We start from the raw sequence: 23,325 nt of genomic DNA, 5'->3' as shown, positions 1-23,325 counted from the left end.
GACTATTGACATAGTCAGAGAACAGAGGCTCGTCAGTATTGACGTGCTGCCAGTCATCTTCAGCTTCCAGCTGGCCAATTCTGGCGGCCTTCCCAGGTCTAACAGTATGGCTATGATGAAATCCTTACAAAGGCATCACTTTTCTAAGCTTATTATGGGCAACACACCGAGCAGTTACGGACGGCTATTCCCATTCTCCAAGATGACAACAGCAATTGTTTCGAATCAGAAAATCTCCTATCTCGCGGGTTTGCGAGGGGCTCCACCCGTCATGTCCCTCAGCGATATCGCTCGACGCTGTTCGACAATCATGAGAGAACCTGAACTATCGCCCGTCGCCTGGGTAGGCGTCTTCGGCTCCTTCGCTAGAGATCAGCAGCGGGCAGAGAGCGACGTCGACCTGCTTGTTGGGTATAGGAAAGAAGCTACAAGTGACGAAATTTACTTTATCGGGGATATTAGTGAGCAAATCCGGGATGCTCTGGGAAGCGAAGTGGATGTACTCTATATGCGGGATGGACAAGAGCTAGATCTAATACGCTGCCAAGCTCTCCTGGTAGGGAAAACGATATATGGCTCCGAGACGTGGATGCTGGACAACCAATTCCGGGCAGCGGCCCTTGTTCAGGACACCCACAGAAGGCTGAGGACTGCTCTGCATTTAGGGACAACTTTGCGGCACAAGCTGGCAGATCTCAGCGAGGAAGTGAGTATCGCAGCTGAGCAAGCCGAATAAGCTAATCACAATAACATAGAGGTTTATTGGTGACGATTCACTACTTAATGAAGTGGCGAGCGATCTGGAGGAACTCTTGTCGGCCTTCGGAAACGATCTCGAAGAAGCAGAAGCGATAAATGCTTATTTCTGGCCCATAATCGAACCGCTGTTAGAAGTACAGCAACTCGCCGCTCGGCAAAAGCTAGGGGGGTTCGCAAAGACTAGCGCCGCGGATAAACAGCGTCTGTGGCTGACTCTTTCAGAAGTGTTGCCAGATCGTACATCTGCATTGAGGTCCATATATATGCCAGTGTTGGAAGAAGTACTGAACACCACAAACTTTGGGCGGAAATCATCAATAGGTAACAAGTAGCACCTTCATGGCCGAGAAGCTCACTTACCCTTACATTGGTTACGTTGCAGGGTGAAACGACTAGTTACTCAGTAGGATGGACCATGAGGAGCTGAATATCTCTATAAACCTTTGAATTCATAATTTAGGCGGCTACAAACCAACTAATTGCCTTCCACCCCTGGAGAAATAGGCTGGATGGCTCATGTCCCACCAATTGCTCAACCCCCGCTTCCGCTAGAGACATCCCGTACCAATCGCAATTCGCAAACAGATCAGTCTGTCCTGTGGAGAAACATTTGTCACGTCCTCCAGACTGCTATTCAGCGTATTGTCATCACCTGTCGTGTATACCCTCCTAAGTTGTTCCCCGCGGTCGGGTTTTGTGGAAGGACTTCACTGGCGGTCGTTGACTGACCAGACCTAAGTTAACCCTAAGTTTCTGCTAGGTTAGTATGCCTCAGCGGATATAGGCGCATAGCATCTAATCATTCTAGAGTTTCTTCGTGAACGATTACCTGATTCGCGTGAGCATATACTGACTTACTCACAACAACACACCAGGTCCCGACCTTAAGTACTTGAGTACTTACGTACCTAAGTTAAGTAGACGCTCACTAAGTACTTACTTACTTACTTATTAAGTGCCTACTTAGGTAGACACGACCTAGGCAAGTACGTAGGTACTTTTGGTAAGTACCTACTACTACCTAAGTAGGGGGGCAAGCAAGTCCTGAGGTACACCTACCTCGCTATGTACGGGGCGGAGCTTGGGCCAACACGCATCTGCCATCACAGCCTGTCAGGCTCAAATGACGTAGGAAGCAAAGTAAGTACCTCTGGCCACCAACTGTACCTATGGCAATCGTGTGGTGATTTGCCAAGAAGGGACTCGAGGCCCACTCTAGGTAGGCAGGCAGGCTCATAGCGTCCCTTGTTTTGGTGGATTGGCAAACATTATACTGAAGAAGAGACCGGAGAAGAGGCTGCGGGAGATATTGCGGAAAATGCTACAGAAGTAATTGGCGAAGATGAGGAGGCTTCAGAGGACACTGCGGAAGATACTGTAGAAGACACCGCAGGGAAGCCAGACACTGCAAAAACGGCCGCTGCAAGTTCCAGAGGTCACAACATAAGTAACTCCCTTACAATCACTGCGAGTCCTCCCCATCCTCCCAAAAGCACTCCTGGCACTCTAATAAAAGACCTCTAAAAGCCCCCCCCCCCCCACCCCCCCCAGCACCCCCCAGCGCCCCCAAAGAGCCCGCGTCTTCTCTCCCAAGAGAGCCCCCACAGCGCCCACTCCACCGGAATTACAGTGCGTCCAGACACCAGAGACGACCACACCCCACCGCCCAGACAAACCGCTGTGGGCATTTGTTTTTCAAGTTCGAGTCCGCGGCTTTCAAACTTCAAATCTCCAAACGGCCACTCGCTATTTGCTTGGTCACATCCCAACTCCACGGCCATCTCATGCACCCTGGAACTATGTACCAATGCCTATCGTCATGAGCCTTGGCCGGCATGCCATAAAATCACTTCAAACTACCCTGCGCACATCCTGAACCTGATCGCCAACTGCTGAATATGGACTCCGACGCTCAGCCACTGGAGGCGCGGCCACCACAGCTACACCATGCTTCGCCTTCACCTTCGCCTTCATCCACTACCTTGATTGCACAGTGTGCTGCCAATCCAAATACCACACAAAGCACTCGGTGTTTCTATTCCTCGGCCCAGTGGACGGCCGATGGCACCTCCCTCTTGGTCGGCTCCTCCGATAACAAAGTCTCGGCCTTTGTCCTGCCAGCCGACCTCCTAGAAGCCGATGTCGTTCAGCCACTGAAGCCTCAGGGCAGCGTCCAGCTACCAGAGCCCTCTCCATGCATTGCTCCAGCTCCATACTTTTCGCTGTCCATTCCGGCAACACAAACTTTTCTTGTCGGCAGTCGTGATCACCCGCTGCATCTCTATCATGCGTTCCCCGCGGCCTCGGAGAAGCCGATGCCATTGTGCATGTACAAACTCATGCGACATGAAACCGAAGCATATATTACACCATCCTCCATGTTGTGGCCATCGCCGGGAACTCATTTTCTCTGTGGCTCAGCAAACCGCATAGACTACTTTGATGCCTCGCGCCCAGGCTCCGACGGTCCTATTCACACCATTCATACCATACCATCCAAAAGGCATCTTTTGAAAGGCGGCGGTGTAGGTATGAAGGGTACCGTGTCCGCGTTGTCCAACTCGCCACCTAGTGCGCCTAGCAGCGCAATCGTAGCCGCTGGAACATGGACGCGGTGGATGGGTCTGTATGACATGTACCGGGCTGACAAGGCTGTCGCTAACTGGAGCATCGCGGGTGCCGATTTGCTCGAATTTGGCCACGATTTCGGTGGCCAGGGTATCATGCAAACGAGATGGAGCCCTTGCGGGAGATACCTCGTCGTCAACGAAAGGCACGCCTCGGGCCTGCTCGTCTATGACATTCGTGGCAATGGCAAAGTCCTCAGCGTTTTGGCCGGACGCCACTGTCAAACACAACAACGGCTGACATGTGACGCATTCGGGAGCGCAGACGACGGGCCTGGTTTCGAGCTCTGGGCTGGTACGGAAGCGGGAACAGTACAGGTCTGGGACGAGGTTGGTCTGCATTACGGCGTTGTCTATCCGAAATGGGAGTGGGATGCACACCAATCTCCGATAGGCAGCACCATTCTGCATCCAAGTGGTTCCGTGGTTGCTACTTGTGCCGGTGCTTGGCGGCATCCTTCTGATGGTGATATTGATGGCACGCAAGGTGGCTCAAATGGCAGCAAGGTCAAGACCACAATACTCGACGGATCAGGCATTAAACTGTGGTCTATTACTGGCCAGCAAATGCCAAAGTAGTACAGAAGCGCCTGCTCCGATAACCCTGTAACAGATAGAGGTTCCCTCCCTGGGCCCAGCACATAGGCTTGGTGGTCCAGTCACACACCACTTGTTGGCAATACATCAGTCACTTGACAAGGGATGCGCTGAACCCTGCCAAGACAACAACGCTAGGACCCAAAGATGGAATTGTTTGCTGCAATTTCCCCGTATTTTACAAAAGCGCCACCGCAATCTTATGATCCGCTTGCGGCCCTGAAAATGGAGATGACAAGAAACTTTCGACTGGCTCAGCAGTCCTCCGCGGCGCATGTTCGCAACTGTATGGCCGGATCGAATTGTCAAGTGTGAACTCTCCCTTGAGGTTCTGGCCGTGTTCTGGCAAACGAGCTAGGCTACTAGTGCGCGGTGAACCTACGTTGTAAGGGGGACTCAGCTCCATTTGGCGCCCTTGCCGTTGTCTCGTTACCAGCACAAAGACCACATTGGGTCTGAAAACTCGGCAGACCTTGCCGAAAGTATGTGAAAAGGCAGCCTGACTTCTCGTTCTAGTCTAGAACCAGGCCCGTGGTGATGCCGCGGGTATCAGGGAGTATGCCGCAAACGGCTGGTGTAATATAATCATGTCTCACTACCCTGTTACATTGTTGCCGCGAACGGCTGTCGAGCATCCTCGATGGCTTCCATATTAGATGTGCTGCCGCCTGCCCTCTTTGTTTCCACTTAATTCATTGATTATGCCACGCGGCCTATTGTGATACAAGCTCAAGAAAATGAGGTCGCTATTGTTAGCCTTCACCACGGCGGTGATGGTTGTGGGAGGCACCAACGCCTATGCTGGTATCAAGGAAACAATTGCGCAGATCAACAGCCGAGCGGCCACATTACCTTCTGATACCGACTACGAGCTCATAGGTGACCTCGAGTACCTTTCCGAAAGCAGCTTGACGCCCACCGGTAGCACCATCAAGCAGATTCTACTCGGCCAGCGGGACGCGCAGGACCTCTTCTCAACATACACGGCCCCCTCAATAGAGTCCCCCGCCTGCGCGGCTGAGACGTGCTGCATCTGGAAGCACATTGCGGATGAGTTCCAAGCAGCCATGGTCGGCACGGCGGGCCGCTGCAACAAACTAGCACGAGGCGCTGTGCGGCTAGGGTACCACGACGCCGGCGGCTGGTCGCGCAAGACGGGCCCGGACGGCGGTGCAGACGGCTCGATTCTGCTGGCGAATGAATGCGAGGAACGCCGTGATAATAGCGGGCTGGAAGTCATATGCGCGCAGATGCGTGTCTGGTGGGCTAAGTACAAGGGTTACGGCATCAGCCTGGCCGACCTCATCCAGATGGGAGCCACCGTCGGTGCCGTCGTCTGCCCGCAGGGGCCCAGAGTCCGCTCCTTTGTCGGCCGCGAGGACAATCCGAAGCCGGCGCCGCGCGGCAATCTCCCGTCACCTTTTGGATCGGCCGACGACCTCGTGCAAATGTTTTCCGACAAGACCATCTCTCCGCGGAGCCTCATCGCGCTCCTCGGGGCGCACACGGCCAGCCAGCAGACCAAGGTCTACCCCAACCGCACCGGCGCGCCGCAGGACACGACCCCGGGCGTCTGGGACACGCTGTACTACCGGCAGACGACGGCCCGGCACCCCCCGGCGCCCATCGTGCGCTTCGTCAGCGACACCAACCTCGCGGCGCACCCGCGCACCAAGGCATACTTTGGGGTGTACGGGCACGAACCAACCGGCCAGACGCTCTGGAACGAGGACTACGCCCGCGCCTACGTGCGCCTCTCCCTGCTCGGCGTCCGCAACATCAACAACTTGACCGAGTGCACCCACGTACTGCCCGCATACACGGGGCCGTCGTTCACGAATCCGGATGAGGAGATGATGGCGCTGTACGCAGATGGTGAGCTGCACAGGAGCGCCGAAGTGGAGCTGGAGGCAGGGGACTTGATATCGCAATGATGAGCCAGACATCCGGTCAACTACTCTTCGTCTTTCGTGTTTTATCATGATTCCAGGCCGTTTGCTTTTTTTTTTCGGGAGAAGGAAGATTGTACCTGTCCTGTTACAGGTTCTTCATTTCGCCAGTTTTTCAATTCGTTTATATAAATTATTGCCTTCGAGGGCAACGGCATTGGGTGAGCCATGTACTATGCTAGACTATGGTCAAAGAGCCAAAGGAAATGCAAACAGCTACAGGCAAATCAATATACTAGACAGAGGCACATGTTGGCAGACAATAGACATTAAGCACTACGCTAAGCTCGCAGCTACCCAGGATATAACATAAAAGGGGGAGTAATCATGAACAATCCGGCGGTTTAAATGCATCCCGAGTTTGCATCTAATGAGTCTTGCTCTACAGGCCACCCAAGTCGCTGTTACCCTACCCGTCGCACAACCTGCGGTGTTTCGATATACAGATGACGGAGAAAAAGTAAAGTAAAAGAGAAGCTGAAAACATAAATCCACCGCGCACGGTAGTTTGTCACGTTTTTTCTGTATGTTCCCTGTGTAGAGAAAGTCAATCGTGAAGAAGAAAGAAAGAAAAGAAAGGGGGGGGAGTGAAGAGTCAAAGCAAAGAGACAACTCAGTAGGCACAATGTTAGTGTCATGCCAATGCCCCTCCCTTTGCCAAAGTCCAACCGCACATGTCGCTCGCATATGATTCTTTTGTGCCTGGCTTATGGCCATATTTCCGCTCTTAAACGGTATATACACAACTTGCACCTCAACTGTCCGTTGCTCACGATCGAGTCAGGTTTCGGGTTCGGCCACCGCCAGTCTGCTGCCAGAATGGACGCTCACCACCACGGCGAGGCATGCTGCCAGTGTCGACAGGATGAAAGTACTCAATGTTATTGGTTGGCGCGAGAGCGCTCTCCTGCGTCAGAGGAGTCTGGTCAGTATCCGTGGCGGTGTTGGCGCCACCGATGATACCACCCTTTACTGCGGGAGGAATAGGCCATGAGTCCAGGTCTTCATGCTGATGTCTAGGCCCGGGTGGCTTAGGCGCGGGGCGCGTGTCAGTCATGTCGTCTGCATCTTCCAAGTCGTTATCTGGGCTGGCCAGCGGGCGGCTGTGCAGGGTTAGCAAACAGTGTCAAGCTGAGATGATCTGAGAGGCTGACCTGATAAATTTGGGTTCCTCTTCCACTTCGGGAGCTTTGGGGCTCTTGTTACGGCGCCAGAGGAAAATAGCCAGAGCCAAGAGAAGGATCAGGGCCACGGCACCACCGACAACGCCACCAACAATGGCACCGGTGTGGTCGACTCCTTGGTCAGGCTTGGCTGAATCAGTAGCAGTGGGGTTACTATCGCGGCCCGAAGTGCTACTAGGACCTCTGCCGTCACTGCTAGTTACCGAGTTCAGAGTCGTAGTAGGACGCAGAGAAACGGACACAGTCGTGTAAGCGATAGAAGGTTGGCCAGGAGCCGATAGAGCTACCGTTGTAGCCATGTCAGAGGCGGAGCCACAACCGTACTGGAAGAAGCCACCTTCAAAAGTGTTTTTGTAACACGCATCGCCGTTACCACAAGTATAAATGTGAGGGTCGACGACATTCTGGCCAGGGCTATTCTGGTCGACACAGCCGGTGAAGATGCCCACAGTACAGTCACCCTCGTCAGGACAGCAGCCGATAGCTCTATGCTCAGTGTCGACGACACAGTGGGAACCGGCCATACAGGTCGCGGGCAAATCAGGATTGCCTCCTATGTAACCGCAGACGGTGTTGAGATCGCGACCAGCGAGCTGGGACGGAATAGTGGGTGCCGTGGTAGGTTTGATGGGCCAGGACAGCATATTCACACTGGCCGTGGGCCGCACAGTCTGGCGGGGAAAGGCATGGCCAGAGACGGGAGCAATCATGGCCGATGAAGTGAGCATGGAAGCGGCAATGGCGTGGGCACGACGACGCGAGCTGGATCGCCGAGTCGCCATGGCGGCTCAACTTGTATGGCGCGAGAGCAACTAAATTCCAATGCAGAGTCGGCTTTGCTTTCCAGGTGGCAAGAGAAGAACAACGAGAAGATATGCAGGTTTTGTTTGATTTTGCGAGGTCGATTCGCACGTCCGTTGTTATGAAAACTGGCGAGCGAGGAAGCTGACAGACCGACAGACCGCCCTCGTTGCAGGGGGTGCTGTGGTAGTACTCGAAGGGGGGTTGCCAATAACGCAAGAATAACGTCTTTTGTGCGAAGAGGCAAATAGCAAGAAGAAATTATAATGAGCGATAAGCAAGAGTATACTCAAAGAGGCAGCCGGATGGTTGGCCAGGTAAAGAGTTCAAGGGAATAAACACAGGGCCGGGGCCAATCGAGGTGAACGGGGGGGAGGAGGTGGTGGGTGGTGATGGACCAAACAGGCAGCCGCAAGAAGAGGCAAGCACAACAAGAGACTTTGCCTACGAAAAACAGTGACGGTATAGAGAGCATACAGAAGCATAAAGACACGAGACAAAGAGCAGAGACGGTTTGGCCTGGCGAGGCGAAGTTGAATCGAAGCCTGGACGGAGAGAATGACGGAGAGGGTGACGGAGAGAGAGGGGCACTTCAGAACAATTCACCCAAGACAAGGGCCAGGTCACCTTGCGATGACTCTGGGAACGAGACAGCATAAGGGGCTAGACTTTTTTAAGCCAACATAAAAATATGACCATGTGCGTATGTCTTTGCTTTTTGGGCAATGAGCATCGAGCTTGCGTGCCAGAAGGCGTGGTGTGGGATGCCACCTGGAAGAGGCTTATTACCTAGTATAGCTCATAGTGGTTGGCCAAAGAATGCCAATGGCCAGCTTGATGGCGAAAAGAAAGACTATTGTTTGTCGTTCACGTGGCACCTCTCCAGCCGCGGCGAGGAACTCTTGCGCATAGTGCTTGCGCGAAATACTGGATATTGAATATGCGAATGGGCATTCTGATGAATCTGAATCATTTTGCTAGACACATCTCGGCTAGCCTGGCATACCTATCCAGACGTGCACACTGTGCGAAGACGCGCTACAACGGTCGCATCAGCCGCGCAAGCGGCCCCTATAGTACCGCTGTCATGTTGCTCTGCAACAGTGCTTTCCATTGTTCTCGCACGTTGGCCCGGGACTACAAGGGAAGTGGGTGGCCATGAATAAGACAGAAATCAGCCCAGCGCATGCAAAAAGAAACTATCAGTACTTGCCAAGTGTACTTCGTACTACTTGCCGCGTTGGCAGACTTGGGAGAAAATTTTCATCTTTCTTTTTGAATCTTTCTTTTTCTTTGTTTTTCTTTTTACCCTTTTGGCTCCTCTTGTCCGACTAGACGAACCCAGCAGTGCCAGTACCACGCCATCCAGACAGAGGTGGCGCGTCAAGACTACTACATGACAAGCGTCGGATAAATACGAGAAAACCGAAGAAGCAAATAAACATAGCAAATCCGCCCTACTATAAGTAGCACCCGGACGAACCGCAATCACAAAAACACGTTGTGTACTCCGTAGACAGATTACTGATAGCTACTCAAGACAGTGCAGGCGGTCCGATTTCCCAAAGGGGCAGCTCCACCCATAAAAGCCCAGCGACGCGATCCCATCGGCTCCACAAGCCGACACAGTGGGCCTGGCCCAAGTCATCCGTCATGCTTTTGTCTTGCCTAAACTCTCCCTGCTCTCCAAGCGCACCAGGACCTTGTTCGAATCGAGAGTCGGAATGCTGGACCCTCCATTTCATGGTCTAACATTATAACCTCTTGTCAGACACAGACTCTGGTCGTTCACATCGATCCATCCGCCCGGGCCTGTACTGAGTACTCTTGCTTGGTACCCCTACATTGGGCAGATTGCTGAGTTTGCATCATCACAACATTGGTCAATGCAAGATGGGTTCGAATCATCCTCTTCCAAATCTCTTCATCTTCAATATCCTCGTCCAATATGCAAGCTATACCCTACCATGCACAGGACCAAGCTCCCAACTAGAATTACGTCTCTCGACGCCAACACCGGTTGTCCTCACATCATCGCCGTCTGTCTCATCCGCTAACCTCGCCGCGTCATCTAGATAAACCACCTTGCCGCCAATTTTCTCGAGCCTCTTTGCCTCTTTTCGTCGCTTCTTCTCCTCCTTGGCCCGATGCTTCAGCGCCTTCTTCTCCCTGCGCGTCACCCGGGGAAACTCCCCATCCGGGCCCCGCAGCACCAGCCCGGGATGCATCAGATTCAGCAACCACAGCGCTAGCGCCATAGGCATCGCGTCCAGCACCAGCGGGTATGTCTCGTCCGTGATGAGCTTGTTGTTTGCGTTGATACCCGGTCCAAACTCGAGCAATCGAAAAATAATGCGAACCTGGTGTTTCAATATGAGTCAGCAACATGAACAATATCAAAACAAGGAACCAGACACCGCCACGGCAGGAGTTTACTACTGCCCACTTCATTGAGCAAGGCTCATGATCTGGTATAACAGGAAAGCTCACCATTATCAGCATCAATACGGCCAGCATGACCCAGATCAGTAACTGCAATCGCCCCATACCCCGCCCCCGCGAAACTTGCCGCATGCGGTGGTAGAACCACGCCGTCATGACGCCAAAGATGACGACGAAGCCAAGCTGTAGCCCGATGCCCGCCGTGTAAATTTTCATGCCGATGCGGGTCAGGTCCGCGTTGTCATTGTTGGACAGCAGCCCGCCGCCGCTCAGCTGCACCAGGAAGCAGATGACATCCAGCCAGACAAACAGCACTGTTAGCTTGATGGCGCGGACGCCCCAAATCTTCCTATCGGGGAGGCCAAAGTAGACCATGCGCGCGACTGTCATGTAGACAAAAGTATTGATCCCTGCCACGCGGTCAGATCGCGCATCATGTGAGGCCGTGAGTGTCCGGGTGTACAGTGAACTTACACAGCGGAGACAGCAGAAAGAGAATCTGTCCCCAGAGCGCGTACTGCCGTTCTTGCTGATGGTGGGCACCAATCGTACGCAGGCTAAACGCTGCCGTCTCCCATGCGGCGCCCATGATCACAACCCAGCAAAACCTCTATATTTGGCATCGTGTTAGATAGTTTCACTGCTGATCTCGCTATTCTCGGCAGTGCATGATCGTCTCACCTTTTTATAGACAATGGCCTGTACAATGTGCGCGACGAAACTGGCTCCGAATACTGCCGCAAGGGCCAAATTCGCTTCAAAGCTCGGGTAATCATTATAGTATGAGTTGCAAGCATCAAACGGCACATGTCCATACTTATCCGGGACAGCCGTGGTGCAGCTTGGCGAAGCAGAACTGCTCGTCGTTGAGGTAGGTGCATCAGTTGTCGGAGTGGCCATGGTATTGGAAGCTAGCATCACACTCAAGCTCATGTTTTCAGGCCACCAAAGAGCTATCTGTCATATCCTATATATACATCTCAGTAATACACAGATCTCTAGCCGTTTGTATCGGATTCGCAATTGTTAAACGAGCTTGCTATATTTACCTCTGCCTCTCTCCACTCTGCGGAGAGAGTGGCTTACACACGGCATCGGAAGGGGACTCTGGCCGGATTGGGAGACGGCAGCCAAGAAGTATAGGGCTACATAGTACTTCGCCTGAATCCGAGGAATGACGAGTTGAGACGGGTCCGTCGCCTTGGGTTGGCTAACTACCGAGACAACTTCAGCCCTATCCAGAAATCGCCTGGTGAGGCTGTAACTAGTGGGGAGGGCTCTGCCAGCAGGTACGCGTCAGCCGTCAGCATGGTCGGATTCACTCAGAAACTTTGCGAGGCTGTCTATTTGATACGACAGTAGCGTTTTCAGACAGTCGGCGACAAAATCTGTTACAATCCGGATGGTACCTGATTCTAAGACTTTTACAATCTTGTCTCCCGTCGCCGACGTACCCTATACATGGGTGTGATGTTCGAGGCATTGCCATTCTATTCATGTACTATAAACGATCCAGATTCTGGTCATGTACTCAATTATTGCAATCATTTGATCGGAATGCACCGGACGCAATGACTGTCATCTCTGCCGTGGACGGTTAAGCCGCAGCGGCCTCGACCATCCAGAGCATACTCACCAAAAGATGAAGCTCGGCGAGCGATGACAGCCATGGCCAGTTGTGCGGCTAATAGATAGGGGAAGCCTGAGAATTATGAACGCAATGAAAAGAATAATATCGATCAAATATATCTACATTAGAACCATCCTTTTAATTTTGTACTGCATACTGTCCAGTGGTCTGAACTCGGCAAACGCCACAATATACACCCGCCACTCGGCACCAGCCACATCGGGCAGGACCTCCACCACAAGTCCGTTCACAATCATGCGTTTTCCTCAAAGTTCCCCAGTCAAGTTAACCCTTTTCTCCTACCAGCCTGCAAACTGTTTTCTTTTCTTTGCTTATGAACATGTGCTCGAACTGCTGTCGCCTAATTGCCGTGCAAAAGTATGGGGTCCCTACAAGGTAGACCACGACGTGGTCTCTCGACCCGCGACGCAGCATCGCACAGTGCCCATGCTTCAGCCAACATGGTCACCACCACCGCCCTCGCCACCGCCGCCGGTGCCGCCCCAGGCCAGGGGGCTGACATGACGCGCGAGGAGAGCGTCGACGACTTGGTGCCGTCCGACTACCCATTACCTGTAATAAACGATGATGAGGAGTTTCGCTCCGTCATTAACAAGCTTTCCATGTGTGACACATCCCCTTTTTTTGCACCATTATTTGTCGCGCGAGCCCTGTTCGTGCCGCTCGCCACATGCGTCTCAAAATCCATCGTCATGAAATGTCCTGATAGCTGACCACTGATCTCTCTTTCCCCGTTGCTCGGTGCAGATACTTTCGCTCCGTGATTGAGCTCCCGAGTACCTTTGAACAGCTGCGCACGACGGCCGCGGGAGCCTGCCTGCGCGACCTGGCCAACCACCTCGCCGATACGTGCCATAATCTCCTCATTGTGAATGCCCTCCTGTAAGACCCCCCCGTCTCCCGCCTAGTCCAGTATGTCTCTTTGCCTAGCCGTCTCTCCTTGCTCACAACCACGCTCCCTGTACCGCAGTGCGCTGAAATGGCATTACGACACCGACAAGCACGAGCAGACGCTCAGCGACGCGCGCGCATCGGCCTGCGAGATTGTCGCTTGGCGCTTCCTGGCACTGCAGACCGACGTCGACGCCATGCGCTTCTGCCTGTGTGAGATCCCCGACCCGCGCGCCGCCGCTCGCCGGCTGTCGCGCGAGGAACGCCGTGCCGACGAGGAGGCGCAGCAGCAGCGGCCGCAGACGGAGGAGGATGGTGGGGGCGAGTCGGCGCCGCTCTTGCGCCGTGCGAGGACGGACCCAGAGGCCGAGTACGGCATCCGCCTCCGCCACTCTCAATCGGGGAGCACGTCCCGTCGCTCGCTGCCACTCGACTCCCTGGCATCTGCTGGCGCCGACGACGCCGACGTGGCGTTGCCGGAGGACGAGGGTGACCCTGCGGAAGCCTTTCGTACGCTCAATGCACTCGAGATTGCCGTCGTTGCCGGCGCAAAACGTTTTCTTGGACGGAGCGTCGTGCAGCGCATTGTCACGGGCATCTGGCACGGCGAAATCATCTTTTGGGACTCGCTCTCGGTGCACGCCACCAAGACGCCACGCCTCTACAACCCGGACAAGACGGACATTTACTCCCGCCTGCGCGTGCCCAAGTACCTCAAGACCTTTGAGGCTTTCTTTTTCCTAATCTTCCTGTACCTGTATTACACCGTGCTGATCCAGCGAGTGTCGGAGAGAATCACGGCGGCCGAGGCGGTGCTGTGGGTGTGGATCGCGGCGTTCTGCTACGACGAGTTTAGCGAGTGGCTGGATGCCGGCTCTGTCTTTTACGTGACGGATATCTGGAACGTGTGCGACTTGATCATGATGCTGCTCGGATGTGTTTTTGCGGCGCTGAGTGAGTATTTCCTTTGATGCAAAAGCTTTGTCGTGTCGATACTGATAGATGCAGGAATCACTGGTGTCCTGCGGCAAAGCACTACCATTAACAATACAGCCTTTGATATTCTCGCTCTCGAAGCCCTGTTTCTCGTCCCTCGAATGTGCTCCCTTCTATCGCTGAACCCCTCTTGGGGTATTCTCATCCCATGTCTAAAAGAGATGACCATGGACTTTCTCAAATTCATGGTCATCATTCTCATCATCTACTGCGGCTTCCTCACCACATTTTCGCTTCTCGGCCGCGACCGCTTTACCCTAGTACGGATGGCTGGTGTCCTAGGCAAGATCTTCTTCGGCTCCAGCTACGTCGGCTTCGACATCATGCACGACATTGATCCCTATTTCGGACCGCCGCTCATGATTGTCTTCATCACCATGTCCACCTTTCTCCTCATGGGTTCCCTCGCCGGTCTGCTCGCCAACAGCTTCGCGCGCGTCATGAACGAGGCGCACGTCGAGTACGTCTACGTCTACAGCGTCTACGTCCTCGAGGCGTCGACGAGCAACCGCCTCACCCACTTCTACCCGCCCTTCAATCTGCTCGCGCTGCTCGTTTTCCGCCCCTGGCGCCTGGTCCTGCGCGGCGACGACGCCTTCCGCGGCGGCCGCATCTGGCTGCTCAAGGCGACGCACACGCCCATCGTCGCCGTCATCCGGCTCTACGAGATGCTGACGCGCCGCAGCACCGTCGATGGCCTGCCTCAGCTGGCCGGATCCATACTGGACGCGGACGCGGGGCTGCGCCGCCCGGAGTCGCGCCTCGGCGCGGACAAGGCAGAAAGGGCACAAAGGCGTACGAGGCGTCGCCGGCCGGTGCTGCAGTCGCCCGAAAGGACGGCCGTGGAACAGGAGCCCGGAGAGGCGCATCGTGTCGCTCTCGAGGCGCAAATCGGAGAATTGAATAGCAAACTCGACAAGCTGACGGAACTCGTCATGAAAATGCAACGTAATGAGGCATAGTACGTGTGGAACTTCTTGATACAAGACTCGAAGATAGCAAGTTTCATCCTACCTTCCAAGCTTCCGAGAATGCCAGTCTCATCATAGACAGCGGGGTGCTTTTTCCAAAAGCAAAAATTACGATAGAGGGGTGACCTAGAAGTAAGGTTGCTTGAAAGGTTATCGAATTGAGCCCGAATGGTGGACGTTTACATGATGCATATATTGCTCACGACGAGGTCACGCCTTTGCTGGAGTCCAGCCCCAACGTTGGTCTAATCCAACATTTTTTCAACGATAAGGGAACCGCCCTCTTGTCACCGAACTCTCAAGTTAACAGTACACGCTGGAAATTTCAATCGCGTAATATCCTGAGTTTTCCGTCAGATTGATTCGATAACAGCTGTATCAAGCACAAAAAGTGTATATAGCATGTACAGCCATCACCAACCCTACCTTTTCCCAAAGCTGTAGTGCGTTGCTGTTTGCCAACAGCAAACGCCCTGGTGCATGCTTTCACACCCTATTGAGGTTGACTCGAACAAACAAAAAGCAGTGAATGCATCTCTCAGGTAAACCGCGTCTCCCACCCAATCCACGCAACTCTCTAACCTTAACCTCAACACAACCGCGTTCTCCCGGCTATGGTGATGCTTGCTTCCTACTAAATCATCATGAGCCCATTTATCTTTAAGCTCCCGCGAGAGCTATGGTCTATGATCGTGGATCAGCTCAGCTACATCGGCCTTATTCGTTTCAGCGGTACCTGCAAACTCTGCCGCGAGAAGCTCGCGCCGAAGATCTTCCACACGATTCGATTTAAAAACTCCAAACGAGTCGCCGAATCCGCCTTGGCCGCGGCGAAACGCTTCGGCGCCCACACCCGGTGCCTCAAGTTTGTGTACTACGCCGAGCCGGAGGAGCTCAACTCCCTGGGGGAGCTACCACTGCTGACTGCCCCGGTGCTACTACCGGCGTCTAGAGAGCTCCTAGCAGGACACGAATTTCAAAACTTGCAGACTATCACGTTTGTATTTGAGTTTCGTTTAAGCAGACAAGACGACAACATACTGGACAGGAGGCCCGATCTGTTTAGCAATGTAGAGCACATAGTCGAAACTGTGGATGCTGAAGAGCGACACCAGTGGCGTGCTTTGTTGAACGAAACATACAGCGCCATTTCCGAGAACATGACAATCACTGGAATTGTTATCCAAGACTTGATTCCTATCAACGTGTCTGCATTCTATTCACGAAACTTCCGCCAGTTGCTTGGTCGACTCACGTCGGCCCAAATAAAGCTCTGTTGGCCCTCAGGATATGGACGACTTGACGATGTCTCGCTACTACTTGGATATCGCGAATTCGTTACGAAGATGCCGGTAACTTTCTTCTGCCATATGAACCAACTCCAGGAGCTGGACTTGTATGTGGACGGAGTCCCGCTGGAAGCTGGCCCCGCCACTGCGTTGGCATTGGCCCTGGTTCCAAAGTCGTTGCCGGCGTTGAGAAGTTTAAAGCTGACGAACTTCTTCATCTGCACCAATCTTCTCCACTTCATCAAGAGTAAAAAAAGTACGCTCTCTAGAATTCTCCTCGAGGACTGCGTTTCGGACTGTGACCGTATTACTCAGCCGGATTCGCGAACCGAAACCTGGGCGCGATTCTTTACCGAACTCCGGAAGTTGCGGCTGCCACTTCTTGTCCAGTTCTCTGTCAATTACAGCATCGAGGGGCAGATACTCTTGGATGTCTATGATCTGTATGACTGGGCAGACACTGATGACACGACTGACGCTGACGACTTGATGGAGCTGATCCGCACGACCCCCGGCAGAAGATTGTTCTCCTACGGAAGCCTGTGCAGAAACGGTAATCTAGTCGTGGACAGAGTCGTCAACAGACGTCACGCATGGCTCAGCAAGGACTCGCACGCATATCGGCGGTTGCAGCGGTCCATTCGAAACAACGTAGCCCGCCTAGCTTGCGAGACCCTCCGGAGTCCAAGCTAACAGGGCTCGCCGTTGAGCTTAGAATCACTCGCTTTGTTCACTACCGAAAGTCGCTTCCGATTAGGTATAGCAACCGCAGTCTCTGGGCAACCATATTCTATGTGTGGCGCTGGCGTGAATTGCTAGCTTTCTGGGTCTAGGACAATGAGGTTTCATCAGCCTACGAGCCGTATGGCGTTGACCGGGAGAAGGGTCAATAATTTCACGAGGGACCATGTATGGTTGAGGGATGCTGCTTTTTCTTTTTTTCCTTGCTATTTCAGGGCCAGTTCATCGCACGGGCTGCCGTTATACTTGCTGTCCTGTTATACGCCATGTTGAAGGGGGCGGTTGGGCGGGAAGGATTTGGGGTTTATGTCGCTTAAGAAGGTACTAGCATAATCGACTTGCTCATCATTGCTTTTAATTTTCCGGATGTGCTTCTCTCAGGGTCGTGATGTGCCCTCAGGTTCTGGGTTGTCTCGCGTGTCACCATTGTGGAAAACTGGGTGGCAAATCCAAGCTTCAGCGTAGACGATCGCGATTATCGCGAGTGATGTGATCGGCATTAGCTTTTGGTCAACTGCCGCAGGCGCTTCCGATGTCTCTTTCTAGTTTCTAGCCTAGCGGACGCGGTTGACGCAGATCCATCTCTCCGATGCCCAGTCTTGGATCTACTATCAGTAGGCCTGAACAAAACATGTTTCACTTTACAGAAATCAAGTATACACTCGTGGTTCCCCAATAAATCATGGGCAGTCGCCATGACCTTTTCCGCGAGTATAAGTCGTCCGGGGCTCATCACTGATCAGACGCACGCGCCGCCTGGGAAATGACGTTGACAGTAGGCAGCCCGCCTTGAGCACCACCTAATCAGCTAATCAGACGGTCCCGATTCGCCCAGCACCAGTGTCGTATTGCAATGTACATGAGCTCGAACTCTACTTGCCGTCATCGTTGCTTTCCCTGTCTCTCTCCATCTGTCTCCCGCTCCCCATATCTTTTAAACCCTTGAGTAGCCGTTCTGGAAAATCACGCAGGGGCAGACGGGGTCATAACCCAAGTCATTTGCTCGGATCGCGTTGCCGTGCTGGGCCGCCCTGCCAGATTCGGTTGGATGAGCCACGTACGGCTCTCGCTGGGACCTCCAGAGACAGTCCCCCTTCCCGCCCCCCCCTTGAAGTGTTTTGCCAATGCCCGATTGATCCCGAAGCTCTCTGCCATGCCTATCGGCGCAAGTTGGGTGTCTAGGTGTTTCTGAGCACAACCGTATGGGGACTGTCTTGGTAAGTACAGATTACTCCAGACAGATTACGGAGTACTTTGCCCCGAGATGGCCAGAGGCCCACTGTAGGTACTTGAAGCGGCAGCCTCACCGGGCGGGCTCCGACTTCGGTACTTTTTTTTTCTGCCGTCAGCCGACGTTGAACAAACAAGCTCCATCATTTTCGTCCAACGACTCATTGGCCTTGCATCTCCAATCGACGCCGTCTCAACGGTATCTGGTTCCGACTTGGCATCCAGAGGAAAAAAAAAGAACTAGAAAAAAGAGAGAAGCGATTCTCACCCCACCCCCCCCAGCCAAACCATCATCTTGCCCTGGTCACCACTACATCATCTTGAAGCTCTGTTTCTTTGCCCGACAAAAACCGCAGCCAAGCGATGAGCTACAAGCTGCTGCTCTCGTCACGACTTGCCGCCCTAGGTCCCTCCCACAGCAGCCAACACACTCAACCACCACCTTGTGATGATATAACGCCACTTAATACATTGAGATAAATCACGACTTGAATTATATAGGCACACGAACAGCCATGGCCCCCTCGGCGGCAGCTGCGACGACGCAAACACAGCTCCTAACCCCCTCGACGCAATCGTCATCATCATCACCATCACCACCACCATCATCTTCCACCTCCTCCGCCTCGCTCACCACAACAACTATACAAACAACCCCAAAATCGCGTCAATGGAACACGAAAAATCTCGGCATGCGTCTAGGCGCCGACGCAGCCAGCGCCTCTTGCGCTGCTGGCCTGATATCCCCTCTAATAGCATTTATTGACAAGTACGTTTCCCGCCAACGCTGAAAACCCACGCCTCCTCGAAAGTGTCTTCTAATCATTCTCCCGCCCCCCCCCCTTGCTCCAGATCCATCATGGAAAACGCCTCCGGCTCCAGCCCGTCCATCCTCGCCTCCCTCCGCAACTCCTTCACCGCTCTGCTGCGGCGACCCCTCCGCACGCTCGCCTCGCGCCCCGTCGGGCTCGTCTTCCTCCTCTACGGCGGCACCTACCTGACGGCCAACGCGCTCGACACGGCCTCGTCGACGCTGTCCCCGGCCCCGGCGCGCACCACCACCGCCGGCCCCGCCAAGTTTGCCGCCTCCTCCCTCGCCAACGTCTCCCTCTGCGTCTACAAGGACCAGGCCTTCGTCAAGCTCTTCCGCGCCCCCGGCGCCGCCGCCCCCCGGCCCGTCCCCCTGCCCTGCTTCGCCATCTTCGCCCTCCGCGACTGCCTCACCATCTTCGCCTCCTTCAACATACCGACCCGGCTCGCGCCCTACCTCGACGTCTACACCGCCCAGCGCGGCCCCCTCGGTGTGTCCGGGCTCACGGCCGCCCAGTTCCTCGCGCCCGCCGCCGTCCAGCTCTTTTCGACGCCGCTGCACCTGCTCGGCCTGGACCTCTACAACCGCCCATCCTCGACGACGTCGTCGCAAGTATCGTGGGGAGACCGCTGGGAAACCATCCGCCGCGGGTGGCTGCCGTCGTGCGCGGCCCGCATCGGCCGCATCGTCCCGGCGTTTGGCGTCGGCGGCGTCGTCAACTACAAAGTCCGCCAGGGCTTCATGACTAGATTGGAGTGAGAATCAGCATTCTGCCGCGGCTGTTGTCTTGTTCATTTTCGTATTGCTTGCTGCGTGTTTTCTTGTTCTTTTTCCCCCCCTTCTTTCGGCGCCACTTGTCTCATTGAAACGGTTCAACCAAGACGACCACCATGTTACCCATCCACATTACTGCATTATAGATCACCAAGGTTCACGCTGGACAGCGGTTTACAAGCAAAATATCTTCCCCAGATTTGTGCATTCTTCTTCTTGCTTTACTCATGCTCGGACTGTCAGCACACTCCAACATCATTCCTGAAGTTGCTATTGGTTACGCCACGTATCATCCTACCGATCGACTTCCCGCAGTATAAGCCCCGGTCCGAATCAACGACAAACTTTGAATTATTGATTCAATCGGCGCGAGGTAGATACATTGAAAAATGCCAGCCTCACATGGTCTTCCTTGTTTCCTCACTTGGTAGCCCTTGTAGCAACACAATTCCTATTTTCTTCCTTCACATGCTGCGACAAACCAATGACAGCATCTTGCCCTAGAAATCATTGAATTCATTCCCATCTCCCCCATCCACACCATAATATGTTCCATAATGACTTTCCACATTGCTCCCGTTTCCATCTTAGGTATAAACTGTTGCGATATAGAAGAGCAAATTAAAAAAAAAAAATTCACCCCCGACCTTGACGCCATAGCAAAAAAAAAAGAAGAAAAAAAAAGGGAAAGAAGGAAAGGAAAAAGCACCAACAAAAAAGTGACCGACATTGTAGAGAGGTGCTATGTGCGGCCTCGGCAACAATAAAGAAGCGTCCACAGCGATTGCTCTGCTGACAAGGACAAGAAAAAAATATAAATGATGAAGGAAAAAAAGATCATGAAATCGTTTATGTAGACCTGCTGCTGTCTTACATGGACCCGCCACCATTGTGTCAAGGAACCGAGATACGTTTCTGACAGCGAGGCGCATACATCTCCAGCCGAGATGGAGGATGCTAGGAAATCAAGAATTTGTACCCAAGAAAAGAAGAAGGAAAAGGAAACAAGCGCACAACACTGTCGGCGGCTAAAAGCTCAGTTACGCAACACTTCGGCGCGTAGTAACAGCTTGTCCGACTTGCCGAGAACAGAGTCGAGGTCGTAGGCGCTAATTAGATTCAAACTCGGCTGTTTCGTTTGCTCGTTGAGGGAGAACAGTTGGAGCTCGTCTCGATCTGAGACGTCTAGGCGGGCCGCAATAACGGCCTGGAGCTTCTTGAACTGGGCATCCTTGTCCATGCGCGTATCAACTCGGGGTACTCGGAGAGCTATGAGGTCATCGCCATAGTACATCTTGACCTTGATGAGCTGCTGTGGTTGGCCGGCTGTATCGGGGTTAGTGTCAAGTGCGAAACGTTTTGGGTCGCAGACGTGGCGGATGCTCATCTTACCTGGCCCTGATCCGCTGGCTTGGCGTGGACCAGAGGGGAGTCCCCCGTAGCCACCCCCACTGCCGTTGTTTCTCGATTCGAGTCTTGAGTCGCCATTTCTAGGCGATCCCGACGACGACTGGCGCGAATCTTGTGAATCTCTATATTCTTGACCGTTGATCGGGCCGTCCATTTCGTAGTCGCCTTCTCGCGGTGCAAAGAATTGCTTGACCAGTGTGCAGCGCGATATGTACGAGGGCTGGCCGAGCAGGTTCTTGACGTATGCGTCTAGGTTGTGCAGGCGACCCTCGGTAATGGCGTCGGTGACGTAGCTGACGGGTCCCGGCATGTATGGTAGTGTTCGTTTTTGCGATCCCGTGTTGCCGGCTTCGGTGGGAAACTCTGTGAGCAGGGCAATTTGGAAGTCGTAGAAGTCTTCGTAGTATCGGGACAGCTCCCAGTGTCGGCCGTCTTCCAACATGGCCTCAATGACGAACCAGTACTTGTCCTCGGCGAAGCAGTAGCGAGGGATGCGAGCTTGGATCGGGGCGTACAGATCGGACGTCGAGTTGCTGATGTGGCGAATCGCCTGCTGAGCTGACTGGGCGCGAGAGCGCTGGCCAGCTTGAGCGTCGGCCTGCTGCTGGAGGCTGAGACGGTCCATGCCCTGTTCCATCTGCTGCTGGCCGGCCTCAAACTTTCCGAGGGTGATGCTGCTGTTTTTGTACTCGGCGGCCATCTTTTTCCATTCCTCAACACGGGGCACGCCGGCCTGCTTGATGGCGTCGCCGGGGTTGGCAATGGCTCTGTCGGTGGCCATGTCTCTGATCTCGATGAAAGAGACGGGGATCAAACCCGGGCCGCCGAGTCTCCCGATGGGCTTGGCGACGAACCACTCCGGGTTAGACTGGGCAATGACGATGATGGCCTCGCCGGCCTTGGCGTTGAGTTCGTCTGCTCGCTCGGCGACAAAATCATACATGACGATGCCGTAGACCATGGCACCACCCTTGCCGCCAGATTTGGACAGTCGCTGGGTGGGCATGGCGGTCGATGTCGGGGAGGCGTCGCTGTATCCGGAGTCGTGATCTGGGCTCTTGTTGGCTGTGGGTGGGCGGACGACGCTGCCTTCGGATTGAGCGCTGTCTCGCTCGGTTCTGCCGAGGGCCTGGAAAAAGGCTACGGGGACAAGGCCGCGGGCATCTGGCAGGGCCGGATTGCACGCTTCATACCAGTCGGGGTCGTCCTCACGGCCGATGACGTGGAAGAAGTCGCCCACGGAGAAGCTCAATTCCTGATTAGTGCGAGCTGTGTAGTCGTATAGTGCTCGAATGACCTAAAGTAAGGAGCATGCAAGTCAGCAGGCAGGCACGTGAGAAAGCAGTCCAAGGCAGGGGTCGCAGAGAATGTGTGTCGCATTGGTGAGGGGCGAGGGGCGCGGGGCGAGGGATGTGCGAACGTACCTTTTTGGGAGGAACGATGGCGACGGCGGATTTAGGCGTGACCGAGGCATTTTGGCTCTTGTCCTTGTCGCCTTTGATAGATCGTCGAAGGGCCTGTTGGGGGCGAATCAAGTGGGTTAGCAAATGGCGGGCTTGAGGGTATCAAGACGTGGCATGTTTTGGTGGGGGCAGGCAAGGTCTGCAGATTGCGCGCGGTTGGCGACATTGGGCGGACGTCGCGAGTGCAAGGCATCGCAGGGCCGCCAACGTTTGTTGGTGCGCAGACATCTTGAAGAAAGATTCGACTGCGCCTCAGCCGTCAACGGCACAGATCGAAGCTGCCACGGCGGGAAGCCATGATAAGGGCTCGGAGGAGGAGCGCGACGCGGGGGTGGTAAGACTGGCGAGGATAGGTGGTGAGGGTAAGTTGAAACGCACCTTCATGCTTGCGACCGTATACAAGTATAGATGTTCTGCCGGGAGAGCAAGGAGGAAAGGTTGTGGGAGGCCAGGGAAATGTCGTGGAGATGACCCGCGCAGAAAAAGAGAGCAGAGTAAACGGCCAGAGACGGATGGGCAAGGGTTTTAGAGGCGCGCGGTCGAGGGTTTTCCGTTCTTTGTCGACCTTGAAGGATTTTGGCGTGTGTTTTCCCCTCAATGGTGGGAAAAAAAAAATCCAGAAAGAAAGAGAGAGAGAAAGAGAGACGAGGTGTCGCACTAGCCAAATCGATGAAGGAGGATCTGCTGGTGTGAAGAAAGAAAGCAGAGTGGTGGCGGCAAGCGGCTTTGGTAGGCCGAC

The 23,325-nt window shown here is 54.1% G+C and overlaps 8 protein-coding genes across 8 annotated transcripts; 5 read left to right on the top strand and 3 right to left on the bottom strand.

Annotated features, from left to right (window-relative positions):
* Nucleotides 1-271: 271 nt before the first annotated feature.
* On the top strand, nucleotides 272-3,965 carry V2A60_001840 (uncharacterized protein; the record flags this gene model as incomplete). The annotated part of the gene is made up of 4 exons (XM_083253195.1): nucleotides 272-461; nucleotides 549-706; nucleotides 756-893; nucleotides 2,811-3,965. 4 exons carry the CDS (start codon nucleotides 272-274, stop codon nucleotides 3,963-3,965), a joined length of 1,641 nt encoding a protein of 546 aa, XP_083109321.1.
* A 755-nt stretch (nucleotides 3,966-4,720) lies between these two features.
* Nucleotides 4,721-5,917, top strand: V2A60_001839 (uncharacterized protein; the record flags this gene model as incomplete). The annotated part of the gene is made up of 1 exon (XM_083253194.1): nucleotides 4,721-5,917. The coding sequence occupies one exon, from the start codon at nucleotides 4,721-4,723 to the stop codon at nucleotides 5,915-5,917; it is 1,197 nt and encodes a 398-aa protein (XP_083109320.1).
* A 784-nt stretch (nucleotides 5,918-6,701) lies between these two features.
* On the bottom strand, nucleotides 6,702-7,898 carry V2A60_001838 (uncharacterized protein; the record flags this gene model as incomplete). The annotated part of the gene is made up of 2 exons (XM_083253193.1): nucleotides 6,702-7,035; nucleotides 7,087-7,898. 2 exons carry the CDS (start codon nucleotides 7,896-7,898, stop codon nucleotides 6,702-6,704), a joined length of 1,146 nt encoding a protein of 381 aa, XP_083109319.1.
* A 1,974-nt stretch (nucleotides 7,899-9,872) lies between these two features.
* V2A60_001837 (RTA1 like protein-domain-containing protein) lies at nucleotides 9,873-11,259 on the bottom strand (the record flags this gene model as incomplete). Its single annotated transcript, XM_083253192.1, has 4 exons — nucleotides 9,873-10,277; nucleotides 10,408-10,769; nucleotides 10,834-10,969; nucleotides 11,041-11,259. 4 exons carry the CDS (start codon nucleotides 11,257-11,259, stop codon nucleotides 9,873-9,875), a joined length of 1,122 nt encoding a protein of 373 aa, XP_083109318.1.
* A 1,191-nt stretch (nucleotides 11,260-12,450) lies between these two features.
* Nucleotides 12,451-14,859, top strand: V2A60_001836 (ion transporter; the record flags this gene model as incomplete). Its single annotated transcript, XM_083253191.1, has 4 exons — nucleotides 12,451-12,614; nucleotides 12,758-12,892; nucleotides 12,981-13,855; nucleotides 13,910-14,859. The coding sequence occupies 4 exons, from the start codon at nucleotides 12,451-12,453 to the stop codon at nucleotides 14,857-14,859; spliced, it is 2,124 nt and encodes a 707-aa protein (XP_083109317.1).
* Nucleotides 14,860-15,512: 653 nt separating this feature from the next.
* On the top strand, nucleotides 15,513-16,850 carry V2A60_001835 (uncharacterized protein; the record flags this gene model as incomplete). Its single annotated transcript, XM_083253190.1, has 1 exon — nucleotides 15,513-16,850. One exon carries the CDS (start codon nucleotides 15,513-15,515, stop codon nucleotides 16,848-16,850), a length of 1,338 nt encoding a protein of 445 aa, XP_083109316.1.
* Nucleotides 16,851-18,987: 2,137 nt separating this feature from the next.
* On the top strand, nucleotides 18,988-19,698 carry V2A60_001834 (uncharacterized protein; the record flags this gene model as incomplete). Its single annotated transcript, XM_083253189.1, has 1 exon — nucleotides 18,988-19,698. The coding sequence occupies one exon, from the start codon at nucleotides 18,988-18,990 to the stop codon at nucleotides 19,696-19,698; it is 711 nt and encodes a 236-aa protein (XP_083109315.1).
* Nucleotides 19,699-20,749: 1,051 nt separating this feature from the next.
* V2A60_001833 (phosphatidylinositol-3-phosphate-binding protein BEM1) lies at nucleotides 20,750-22,970 on the bottom strand (the record flags this gene model as incomplete). Its single annotated transcript, XM_083253188.1, has 4 exons — nucleotides 20,750-21,039; nucleotides 21,106-22,420; nucleotides 22,548-22,640; nucleotides 22,965-22,970. 4 exons carry the CDS (start codon nucleotides 22,968-22,970, stop codon nucleotides 20,750-20,752), a joined length of 1,704 nt encoding a protein of 567 aa, XP_083109314.1.
* Nucleotides 22,971-23,325: the final 355 nt, after the last annotated feature.

Source organism: Cordyceps javanica, chromosome 1 (genome assembly GCF_051103115.1).
Source record: "Cordyceps javanica chromosome 1, complete sequence".
Lineage (NCBI taxonomy): Eukaryota > Fungi > Ascomycota > Sordariomycetes > Hypocreales > Cordycipitaceae > Cordyceps > Cordyceps javanica.
This window is presented reverse-complemented; position numbering and strand designations above follow the sequence as displayed.